The 12,950-nt window shown below is 48.0% G+C and overlaps 1 protein-coding gene across 1 annotated transcript in view; it reads right to left on the minus strand.

The window, feature by feature from the left end:
- Positions 1–12,950, minus strand: part of LOC130096225 (NACHT, LRR and PYD domains-containing protein 12-like) — a 218,279-nt gene that overhangs the window by 181,740 nt on the left and 23,589 nt on the right. Inside the window, exon 6 of the mRNA XM_056262904.1 lies at positions 1,560–1,730. Within this exon, the coding sequence (XP_056118879.1) occupies positions 1,560–1,730 (171 nt within the window). The remainder of the gene's footprint in view (positions 1–1,559; positions 1,731–12,950) is intronic.

Genomic DNA, 12,950 nt, shown 5'->3' on the forward strand with positions numbered 1-12,950 from the left:
TGCGTTCAGTAGTGATGGGAGAAACAAAGCTTTTCAAAGCTTCAAATCAGTTAAACCAATTTCTTCGCAAAATGATTCACTGTTTTGAAGCGTTAGTCTAAGCGTGCAAGCGTGTAGTTTCGAAACGACACACACTGGCCAAAAACTGCATATAAACACCTTCTACAAACCCATTACAAATGTTTTATTGAAAGTACAATCTATCAAATGCAATTAACTAATAATCTAATATGATTAAATATCAAGTTTCTGTATAATATGTGCTCTTGTATCAATTTTCAGTGCTTGTTCTTGTTTTGGAATTTTTCTATTATTACTCTGATTTCAGTGATTCCTAATGATGGCCTCATCTGTTCTCACGAATGTAGTGAGAGGGGGCCTTTGGGTGATAATTTACTGTGGTTGGGAGTCAGTGGAGGTAAGGAAAAGCAGGTGGTCAAGGGGTCATCTTGAGTGCATTTGTACTTTATAGCCTAAAGGGTTAAGGGGCATTTACTCTCAGGGCCAGGGAGAAATAGAAAAAAACAAAGTATATCTCTCCTGTGAGGGGAGGGCAGAAATAAGGCCTTGGAGGACACAAGATATAAAAAAGACAGACACTGCTTCACTTTATCTCTCCACACTGACTCACGAATGTGTATTGGTGACGAAGATCTCTCTTGCAAGAGAATAAATACTTTATAAACTATTAAATTTGACTCAGAGTGTCTCTTACTCAGTGATGATGTTTGTTGGAAAGGAAAAGCCACAACATTCTGTTTATTTTATGGATGGCTCAGCTAAACAGGCCAATAAGAGATTATTAACTACTATTATTCCTTTTAATTATACAAATATTAATTAAATCTAATTCTAATTAAAACATCTTCAAAGGTATAAAACTGATCAGAGATAAGGTTAAACCCACAGACACTTGTTTAATCTGCATGATTCATGGGTTCACAGAGATCATCTTCCCCCAGCGGTGAACCACTGACATTTCCAAACGTTTTGAAACAGTTATGACGCAACTAATCCTCGTTTCCTGAGATCATGTGACTTTGGCAGTTTGATACACGCTCCGAACCACTGATTCAAAACAAAAGATTCGGAAAGGTTTCGTATCTTCATGAAGCGTGTTTCGAAAGCGCCCATCACTAGCGTTCAGTGGATCTTATTACAGGCAGATACTGATCACAGACTTTTAAAATGCACTTGTTCAAAAGTTACAGTATATGCTGCAGCAAAATTAGACATTTTACATTTTGGGAAATACAAACATTGTATGAACAACATATGAACATTTCTGATTCTGATGTCACAAAAAACATTGTTCTATCTCTACAGAAACTGAAATAATTATTGACCCTTGATCCAACTGTCTGTCTTAACCAAATATTTAAAGCTTGATATCAAGTTTTTTTTTATTTGCTGTTTAATTTTATTACTTTAAATTGTTGTGGCTCTGTGTGATGCTGAGGAAAAAACTGCTCTGACTCAAACAAGTGAGGAAATATTATCATCAGCTAACATTGCAACTAAAAGTAAAGTAATATTATAAATAAATGAGCAATACTCACATCAGTGTGTTCAGTCGACAGTGTTTATCCTGCAGTAGAGCAGCGATCTGATTCACTTGTGTGTCTCCTAGTTTATGTACACTCAGATTCAGCTTTCTCTGGAGAAACGGGTTTTCACCCACAACTCTATTCACATACTGACAGGCTTCCTCTGCAGCAGGACTCAAAAACCTGCAGAACAGTCAATTCGGTTCTCAAATAAATGTCTGTTGCATTACAAAAAAGATTGATACGATAATTTTTTTTATTTTTCTTTGAACATTTAAATACACAAATAAATATAAATTTTAAAGAAACTAGAGCGACACTCAGTCCTAAAGCAAACTCATAAGAATAGAAACGTCTCACGAGCAGAGGGGCAAAAGCTCACTAGATCATGGTTTTCAGTATGAATACAGAGTGTGAAAGTAAGATCTTTCTGGCTTTTAAGCAGGAGAAGTGAGAAACGTCAGCACAGAGAAAACTGGCTTGTGAAACTGCATGTTTTGTCATGATTCTGCCCTCTTGTCATTTCATTTCTCTAGTCTTGAGGCAGGATCATGACAGACCCATGTTTTGTGTGCAGGCACATGGCCTTGATTTTGTGTTGTGTGCTTGTGTTGTCTCGGTCTCTTTCCCCGCCCCCTTGTTGTCCTCATCTTGTCTTCATTGCCTGATCAGTGTCACCTGCTGTCGTTATCTGGTCTCCCTATATTATCCCCTTGTGTTTGCTGTCTTGTGCTGGTTCATTGTGATTGATTGTGTGTGTATCCACACACGGTAATACTTGTGAGTACCTTGTCTTGAGTTCTGTCTAAACAAAGAAGTTTTCTTGTTATAGTTATTTTGTTCCGGTGAAGTTTTATGTTTAAGTCTTAGTCTATTGTTGTTAGTCTTTTGCTTTGCCTGTGCTGTTTTTCCCCCCTCGTGGGGTTTTGTTTTCCCTTTTTGTTATCAATAAACCTTGTGTGTCAGCAAACTGTCTGCAATTGGGTTTGTTCCTGAAGATCCGTGACAGAATGAACCAGCCAAAGAAGAACCCAGCAGACAGTTTGTCTTTTTCTGCCAAGCGACAATCTGATCCCCTTGAACAATGGTGGCTGTCGACTACCTCCGACATGAAGAGTGGCAAGGCACCGTTTTCCCCCCAGGGAGAGAGGTCGTTGAGAGAGTATGCCCAGGCCGTGGAAGAGAGGAGGAGGTTCTTGCCTGAGATCCTCCTCAACTCATACTTCATCGCAGGTCTCAATGGTCCTCCTCCTTTGACTGAACGGGAGGGGCTGATTCGCCGTCCGTTTTGGGAAGTGGTGGACCGTTTGTGTCAGGAGGAGCTGCAGGGCTCCTCCACGAGGTCTTCACCTTCTGCCTGTCTGCCTGTTATTCCTGAGGGTCGTTTGTTAGGCGTCGCGACGTTTGGGAACCAGGTTAGCTCCTCCACGACTCCTGAGATTCCATCTGCTTCCTTCGGTCTTCGTGGAAAACGAGGGAGGCGGACCTCGTGGGAGTCCCCTTCAGAGTCCTCAGCGACGGAGTCAACCCACCCAGAGAAAGCCCCTCTTCCGCCCGACACGGTTCCTGCTGCACTTCCCCAACCGGTCACAGATCCGGCTATGGTCTCTGCTTCCCGCCCTAGGAGAAAGAGGAGGAGGAAGGGGGCTTCCCGTTCCCCGTCTCTTCCTTCCCCTGAGCCTGCGACGGTTCCTGGACCAGCTGCTGAGGGCAATGCTTCAGCCAGCGCGGTTCCCGAGCCAGTCTCTGCCAGCGCTGTTCCCGAGCCGGTTTCAGACAACACTGTTCTAGGATCTGTTCCCGTCAACTCTGTTCCAGTGTCAGCTGCAGACATCGCAGGTTCAGAGTCTGACATGAGTAGCGCCTCTTTTGAATCTGATATGATGAGCGCTGTTTCTGGTTCTGCTACTGAGTACACTGACCCCTTTCCTGCTCTTCAGCCAGCCACAGTGTTGCCCATCTCCGCCCCACAGTCGCCTACATCTCCCCTGTCTTTTGTCATGTACCGTCTCCTTCCCAGTCTTGTTCTCCTAGCACTTCTCCACATGTCACCCTGTCCCAGTCTGATTCCCCCAAGGCTTCTCCACGTGTCTCCCCGTCCAAGTCAGCCCGGATTCCTCGTCCTCAACCCTCGACCCGTAAACCCAAGACCCCCAGTCCTCCCACCCTCCCTGGTCAACCACCTATGAACTTTCTTGTTCCCCCGCCCCCCCCTCCCTTGTTTGTTATTTTTATTGATGCATCCCAACCCCATTATTGTATATTCTTGTATGCCGTTGCTTTTATTTGTCATGTTTTGTTGGTTTGTGTCTGTTTCCCAGTCTGTCATGTCTCGTGTTTGATGTCCTCTTTTGGAGCATCTGGTTGCCGCTCCTTAAGGTGGGGGTTCTGTCATGATTCTGCCCTCTTGTCATTTCATTTCTCTAGTCTTGAGGCAGGATCATGACAGATCCATGTTTTGTGTGCAGGCACATGGCCTTGATTTTGTGTTGTGTGCTTGTGTTGTCTCGGTCTCTTTCCCCGCCCCCTTGTTGTCCTCATCTTGTCTTCATTGCCTGATCAGTGTCACCTGCTGTCGTTATCTGGTCTCCCTATATTATCCCCTTGTGTTTGCTGTCTTGTGCTGGTTCATTGTGATTGATTGTGTGTGTATCCACACACGGTAATACTTGTGAGTACCTTGTCTTGAGTTCTGTCTAAACAAAGAAGTTTTCTTGTTATAGTTATTTTGTTCCTGTGAAGTTTTATGTTTAAATCTTAGTCTATTGTTGTTAGTCTTTTGCTTTGCCTGTGCTGTTTTTCCCCCCCTCGTGGGTTTTTTTTTCCCTTTTTGTTATCAATAAACCTTGTGTGTCAACAAACTGTCTGCAATTGAGTTCGTTCCTGAAGATCCGTGACATGTTTGTGAACATCTGGAGACTCATAGACCTGCTACAGAGAGATGCAGTGAATCTGGGCTTGATGGAAAACAATTGTGTTCAGAAAACTATTTCACTAAAAGGTTATCTAGAATTTTGATGAGAAGTGTGCACAAAAATAAAATTGTGCATTTCAATTATCAAGGTATACTCCAGAATAGCAGCACATACAGAAGGTACTCTACCAGAATGCCTATTACCGGCGCGCAAAAATAAACCAGTGGCATTCAAAGTCGTTCGCGAAATGGCCGCCAGGTAGAGCAAAGGGACATTTAGCAAAACAGCAGCAATTGCCGCATTTTGAAACTAAGTGGGGCTAATGTCAATTAACAGTAAGGATGAAATACTACAACTATGGTAATTTCCAAATAAGCCTACAACAAACATGAAAAATCAAAACAAGAGCTATGTACATTTGCTGTACAATAATGAAACAAAGATTTGGTGGAGTTGAACGTGCATGTTTAAGTAATAATTGTATTATTAATTAAAGAAAAACTATTTGGTTAATGTTATTTAATCAAACAATCATACAATTTATAGTTGTAGTATACATATAGACTTTTATTTGTACGAACATTGAACTATTATATAACAAACGAAACCGAATAGAACAAACTTTTAGAACAAAAAAAATATTTTTTTAAAATAGCCTATAGGCTACAACAGATTTGGTTAAATTTAACGAAAGCAAAATGTAATTATGTAAAAGTAAATTTTAAACCGATTATAACAAACTTTTAGAGCAGAACATTTTATGAATCAAAAGTTAAAATAGGCCTATCTGTCACGGTGTGGGTTCATGTCTTGTTCCTGTCTGTCCTGTGTTTCCCTTGTCTTGTGTGAACTTTAGTTATTTCTGTGCTGTGTCATGTTTTGTAGTCCTTTTTTCTGGTTTATAAGTATCCCCAGGTGTTTCTGATTAACCACGCCCTCTTGTTATCTTGTTTAGCTCGTTTACCCCTGTATTTAAGCCCTGTGTTTCAGCCCTGTGTTTGTGAGTTGTTAATGTTGTAATGGTTGCTGTTTCTGTGTTCCTGGTCTGAGTTTCTTTTGTTTGTTTTATTAATAAATGTGCTTGCAATTGGATTCACTTCTCGCTTTCTTCTTCCCGCATCGTTACACTATCTCGCAGTCAGTGAAAATAAATGAGGTGCAATGACGCTAACAGGGGCGAGTGGGACCAAAACATCTACCGGGCAATTTCGTAGACAACCGGCCCTCGTGGGGGGTTGATTTGTTTAAATATAATATTTTAATATCTAATTTGCTGGGTTTAAGCTGGGTTTAATAATTTGCTGGGTTTAATTTCTTTTCCTCTGTATTCTGTAGCAAATTCTGAAAAGGCATTTGTAAGCTATAATTCATGCTGTGTACTGTATCTTAACTTGAGAAGCCAGAACCCCTTTTACATTTAATAGAAAACATAATGAACCACTTATATTTTGTAAAAATGTATAAAAATGTGGGTACATTTGCAATGCTAATAATATGCATTATTACAGTCTGTAAATATCTCTTAACAACACAATGCAATCACTAGTAAGACTTCCTGTTAATAAAGTATCTGGGAAGAATCTATTCTATATTAACAATGCATTAAATCACATTACACATTAATAAACCACAATAAATAAAACAAATTAAGTGATGTATCGTGTCTCAAGTCAAGTGAATTACGGGTCATTGGACAGGCGTCCAATCACAACTGACTTCCGGAAAAGGGGAAGTAACCAATGACATTTGAGGTTATTAAAATAGTAAGTCCCGCCCCTCGACTGCCAAAAATAAAACTGTTCAGTGAGCAAAAGCAGCAGGCGAGGGCAGATCAAGCGCAAGAGCGTGGGCAATGATCATGCGCCGCGATGGCTTGTATTGCGTGCAGAGGAGATGTCATGTGGGCGCGCGGTTTTTGAATGAGCTCGCGAGTTCCCGTTTCCTCACGTGTAGATCTGTTATCCTCTCGCAGAAGTCATTTACCGAGTGCGCCAGCATCAGTTGTGCGCTTGGTTATTATTGCCATTGATTTGCCACCATAAAAGCTGGCCTAAACCGAAATAGCGTTTTCATTCTTTAGTCATTGAAATAATTTTGATAAACTTTTATGACAGAAATATTACTACATGTAGCCTAAATTATTTAATTCCTTCATTATCAACACTTTAATATCAACTCTTTGTCTCAGACGCTCCTCAGAGAGCCTGTGGGGGGTTGGAGGGAGAGTTCAGTGCTTATCGTGGGGGTGCAGGACAAGCTGTTAATCGCTTCTCTTTCATATGGAGAGTGTTGGATAGCCAGCCTGATGATACACTTTTATATTAAAGAGCAGGCAAAGTTCCTTTCAGGATAAATCTGTCGATGTGTACAAATGTAGACCCTATATCTTATTAAATTAGCTGTATTTAAAGTTTTTTTTTTTTTTTTTAAGTGTTCAATCCAGTTGTTTCAACTGGTTTGTAGAGTTGTAGAATGTTTGAGCAGTGTGTATGATTGTCAACAATATGGCATTAACTGTTGAACTGTTGACGAAACGCGTTCATGCCAACTAAACGAATGTGAGTGAGCAGCAGACAGAGCTCTTTTATTCACGATCGAGCAACCTCGTTTTATTGTAGGGTGAATTCAACAAGGTATTCTGTTTCTTTTAAGCAACAAATGCTAAATAATAATAATTTACAGTTGTTGGTTTTTTTTTGTCATTGGTGACACGCAGCGACATACAGTTTTATTAGCTTTCTATCCTGAAAAACGAATCGGTTACCTAACGTAACCTCGGTTCTCTCTAGAAGAGGGAACGAGTATTGCGTAAGCTAGCTTACGCTGCGGGAAAGATTCATCTTTGCTGAGATATTGAAGCCAAAAAATTATTTCATAATTTGTATCCATTGACAACGCAGTCCCTCTGCGGCAGACCTAGAGCAGGCTAGCTAGCAGCTCATTGGTTCGCTCAGAGAGAACTGCTTAAGCCTATGGGAGAGCGGGGCTGAACCCGCTTCCAATGAGAGGCGCCCGCGCACTCATTGCGTCATGGCCCGCCAGAATGGGCGTGGTTATGATGTATATAACAGTCTCTCCCAGGCTTATATGTTGATTTATTTCAGCATGAAGCGAAACGCTAGTAGTGCAAGCACGGCCGGGAACGCAATACTCGTTCCCTCTTCTAGAGAGAACCGAGGTTACGTTAGGTAACCGATTCGTTCTCTTACGAGAGGTTCTCTCGTATTGCGTAAGCTAGCTTACGCTGCGGGAACACCTGGTCAACGCCGTGCACGCTATGAATCCACTCATGAATCCCAGGGTGATACCGGGGGATTTTTAACGTGGAGTGAATGTATTATGAGGCCGGCAGAGCGGGCACATGAAGTGTATACATAAGCATCTATGAGGCCGGCAGAGTGGGCACATGAAGTGTATAAGCATTTAAGGAGAGCACAAGGGGCGAACCGGTTGTGTGAGGGACTCCCAGTAATGCAGCTTCTTAGGGAGCTGGTCGTTAGACAGCTAGTAATTTTGCCTGCAAGGCGGGAACTTCCAAGTTGTAAAATCTGACAAAAGTGGACGGGGAGGCCCATCCCGCGGCCACACAAATGTCATGAATGGAAATTCCACAGGACCATGCCCACGATGAGGCCATGCCTCTAGTGGAGTGCGCCCTGATGCCCAGAGGGCAGGGCAGGCATTTAGATGCGTAAGCAGAGGCGATAGCGTCTACTATCCATCTAGACAGTGTCTGTTTAGAGGCGGCCAGACCTTTGGTGCGCCCCCCAAACGACACGAACAGCTGCTACGCGCGTCTGAACGCGGCAGCGCGCGTAGTGTACAATCTCAGAGCCCGCACCGGGCAGAGGAGATTGGCGTCGCGCTCACTATCGGATGAAGGCAGAGCCGATAGGGAAATAATCTGAGCCCTGAACGGGGTACCAATCGACTTCGGGACATAGCCATGTCTAGGTTTGAGAATGACAACCGAATCATTCGGACCAAACTCGAGACACGCGGCGCTGGATGAGAGCGCGTGAAGATCCCCCACGCGTTTTACTGAGGACAGAGCCGTCAGACAAGCGGTTTTGAGCGAGAGGTATTTTAGGTCCACAGACTCGAGCGGTTCGAACGGGGGTGCTTTCATAGCTTCGATAACTATAGAAAGATCCCAGATAGGAACCGAAGGGGGGCGCGGAGGGTTCATCCTCTTAGCTCCTCTGAGGAAGCGGATGACTAACTCGTCTTTGCCCAGGGACTGAGCGCGTCGGGGTCCAGAGAACGCCGCGACGGCTGCCACGTAAACCTTGAGAGTGGAGGGGGACCTGCCCTTGTCCAGCATCTCTTGAAGGAAGACAAGCAAAGACGGCACCTCGCATGACCGTGGGTCCAGATGTTTGTCGGTGCACCATTTTGAGAACACAGACCATTTAGACGCATAGAGCCTTCTCGTGGAAGGTGCTCTAGCCTGTATGATAGTGTTTCTTACTCCTTCTGGCAAATCGACGAATAGTCATTGATCACCCATGCATGTAGCGCCCAGCGCCGTGGATGGGGGTGCCAGATCGTGCCGCGAGCTTGAGAGAGGAGATCTGCTCTGACTGGGATGGGCCACGGGGCTGTCTGCGACAGCTGAGTGAGCTCCGGAACCCAATTCTGACTCTCCCAACGCGGGGCTATGAGGAGCACCGAGTGGCGTGTGTCCCTGATCCTCTGAATTACCTGTGGTAGCAGAGCGATCGGAGGGAATGCATAGAGCGGGCGGCGAGGCCATTCCTGGGCTAGCGCGTCCTCGCTCCTTGAGAAAAATATTGGGCAGTGAGCGTTCTCTTCTGACGCGAAGAGGTCCACCTCTGCTCTGCCGAATAGCCGCCACAGTATTTGGACTGTTTGTGTGTTCAGGGACCATTCTCCTGAGGAGATGAGGTTCCTGGACAGTATGTCTGGACCGTCGTTCAGATGGCCCGGCACATGCGTCGCTCTGAGCGAGAGCAGGCGGCTCTGAGACCAAACTAAAATGCGGTGTGTCAGTGGGAAGAGGTTCCTGGACCTGACACCGCCCTGACGGTTGAGATAGGAGACCACAGCCATGTTGTCCGAACGGATCAGGACGTGGTGTCCCCGAATGCGCGGGAGGAAGCGCGAAAGCGCGTTCTCGACCGCAAGCATTTCCAGACAGTTTATGTGTAGGGGGCTTTCCTGTGTCGACCAATGGCCGAAGGCCGGTGAGCCCTCGCAGACTGCACCCCAACCCGTGTTGGATGCATCTGTCGAGATGACTTTTTGGCGGGAAAAGGTCCCCATCGTGACGCCCTGTCGAAACCATTCTGCTACTGTCCATGGCTGCAGCGCCGTGAGACATGTCTGCGTAACTCTGATCAGCTGGCGGCCCGTGTTCCACGCGCGGTGGGGTACACGGCTGTTTAACCAAAGCTGAAGCGGACGCATGTGCAGAAGGCCCAGCTGAAGCACAGCGGAGGCTGAGGCCATGTAACCCAGCATCCTCTGAAAAGTTTTCAGAGGTGAGCGGGTGCCCATCTGAAACGAGGCGGCCAGTCGCTGTACACTGCGCGCGCGCTGTGTAGACAGGCGAGCCGTCATCGTGACCGAGTTCAAATCTATTCCTAGAAAGGAAATCGATTGACTGGGTTGAAGGGAGCTCTTTGTCCAATTGACAGAGAGGCCCAGCGTTTTCAGATGGTCGAGGAGAACTGCGCGGTGCGACAGAAGCTCCGTCTGTGATTGGGCCAAAATCAGCCAGTCGTCCAGATAATTCAATATGCGCAGCCCCTGGCTCCGCAGGGGGGCGAGCGCCATATCCATGCACTTCGTAAATGTGCGGGGCGCCAGGGATAAGCCGAACGGGAGAACGGCGTATTGATAAACATGACCCTCGAAGGCGAAACGTAAGAATGGCCTGTGACGGGGATTTATCTGGATCTGAAAATAGGCGTCTTTCAGGTCTAGAGAGATGAACCAGTCCCCCTGGCGCACCTGCGCGAGGAGTTTCCTGGTAGTGAGCATCTTGAACGGTCTCTTCATGAGCACTTTGTTCAAAGACCTGAGATCTAAAATCGGTCTGAGGCCGCCGTCTTTCTTGGGAACCAGAAAATAACGGCCGTAAAACCCCGACTCGGTCATAGATGGTGGGACTCTCTCTATGGCCCCCTTTTGCAACAGCGTCGCAATTTCTGAGCGGAGCGTGCCGGCGGCCAGCGGGCTGACAGTAGATTCGAGCCGCGCGCGCGCACGAGGCGGGCGGCGGCGAAACTGTAGCAGATAGCCGTTCTTTATAATGCTTAGTACCCACGGGGAAATGCCTGGAATGGCTTCCCACGCTTTGAAGCATGCGGCTAGTGGCCGAATGGCTATATCGCCCTGATTGTTGCACATAGCGGGCTGGACACAGTGTGTGGGCGCGCTTTGAATGTGTGTGGCAACGGGATTTGCACTCAGAGAGGAGTCTATGGGCCGTGAAACAGAGCGAGCAGAGAGGGGACACGCGCACGAGCTCGTGGGCGTGTTTATGTTCTCTGATATTAGAGCGGGCTGTGCCCGTTTCATGTGATGGGGCTCTGATAGAGACACGGGATATGTTATGCTTGTGTGTATGGGTGAGCACATGATTGTGGGCACATTTTCTACACAACTGGCAAATTTTCTCTTTTTGAGATTTCTCTGGGTAGCCGTAAAAACGGCTTTTTGACGCTCGCAAGCGGGCTGGGACACCGGCTTGTTTGTGGCGGTCAACACTACAGCAGTCGGCGAAACAACGGGGACTGGCAGAGGGCGAAGCTTTGACGGCGGTCCGGCCGCAGCGGGAGAGCACCGTCGTTTTCTTGACTTTGCTAGGCAGACTTCTGATGATCAGGCTTCAGCGTGATCTTAGGTCGCGGGCCTCGTGGGGGCGGCGGTCTGCGGCGGCTGTCAGAGCGAGAGCGAGGGCGGCCGCTCTGTCTGCGCTGGACTGTTTGAGTCTGCGGAGGGGGGCGCTGTGGTGGAGCTCTGGCAGGAGGCTCGCGAGAGCGGCCCGCGGAAGAGCCAGCGCGGCGGGGCAGAAACAAATTCATCGCCTGAGTAGCTTTCTGGACCTCAGAAAAGCGATCGACGATTCCCGTGACAGCAGATCCAAAAAGGCCCGTCGGGGAGAGGGGCGCGTTAAGAAACGCGGCGCGCTCAGAATCTCCCATGTCGGCGAGCGTGAGCCATAAGTGTCTCTCGGCAACACAAAGGCTGGCCATGCATCTCCCCAGAGCTTGTGCGGCGGCTTTAGTGGCGCGAAGGGCGAGGTCCGTAGCACTTCTCAGATCCGTGACAGCGGGGGAGGGGTTTCTACCGCTTTCGGCCCACTCACGGAGAATATCGCTCTGTAATACTTGGAGGACAGACATAGAATGTAGCGCTGCGGCGGCCTGACCGGCGGCGGCGTAGGCGCGAGCATGAAAGCTCGAGGTCGCTCTGCAAGCTTTCGAAGGAAGCGTGGGGGAAGAGCGCCATCTAGCAGAGGGCGGGCAGAGGTGTGCGGCGACCAAGTCCTCGACGGGCGGCATGGCTGAGTAACCTTTTTCGGCGGCTCCGTCCACCGAGCGCAGCGAGGCGGATATATCGGAGCGGTTTCTAGCCGAGAGCGGGGCATTCCAGGACTTCGTCAGCTCTGTGTGAAGTTCAGGCAGGAATGGGGCGGCCCGGTTACACGCGGGGGTCGAGCGCCGATGAAAAAAGCTGCCGTCCATCCGGTTCGGGGCCTGCTCGGGTGGAGGAGACCACTCGAGACCGAGGCGTTCGACGGCCTGTGAGAGGAGGCGCATTAGTTCCTCCTCTATCCCGGCGCGGGTCCCCGCCGACTCTCTCGTGGATCCGAGAGATGACCATCCTTCACTGTCTGATGCGAGCAGTGAACAGGAGTCCTTCTCCTCCGCGGCGTCATCGGAAGCGACAGAGCGGCCACTCGGCGGCAACTGTATGTCCGGCAGGGGCGGGGAGGGAGAGCGGGAAGCGGGAAGCGGGAAGCGGCGGCGGCGGCCCGCATGTTTCCGCAGGGGGCTCCGGCGGCCTCTGGGAGCGGCGTTTCTTCTTACGCGGTGAAGAGGGAGGCGGCGCGGGAGCGGATTTTGCTGCCAGAAGTCGTGCCCGCAGGGACGATAACGGCAGGCTCTCACAGAAGTCGCATCCTCCATCCGCGAGGGCGAGTTCTGCGTGCTCGAGTCCCAGGCAGAGAGCGCAGATGACATGGCGGTCTCCTTCCTCGAGACGAGCGCGGCAAGAGCCGCAGGAAAAACGAGACATCTTTAAAAAGACGCTCGGCTCTTTTAGATATAAATAGAGAAAAGAGAAGGATACAGTCGTCGGATGGCGCTAGCTTGCAGGGCGGCTGAAGGTGGCGAAGACGGCCGGCTTCTTCAGGGTCCGGGAGCTCGCTAGTGTGATGCCTTCTCGACGGCGACGGCTTTTCTCAGGACAGCAGAAGCGTGCAACTTGCTGAAGATGAAATGAATCAACATATAAG

Source organism: Rhinichthys klamathensis, unplaced genomic scaffold (assembly GCF_029890125.1).
Source record: "Rhinichthys klamathensis goyatoka isolate OS25496 unplaced genomic scaffold, OSU_Roscu_1.1 h1tg000011l_1, whole genome shotgun sequence".
NCBI lineage: Eukaryota > Metazoa > Chordata > Actinopteri > Cypriniformes > Leuciscidae > Rhinichthys > Rhinichthys klamathensis.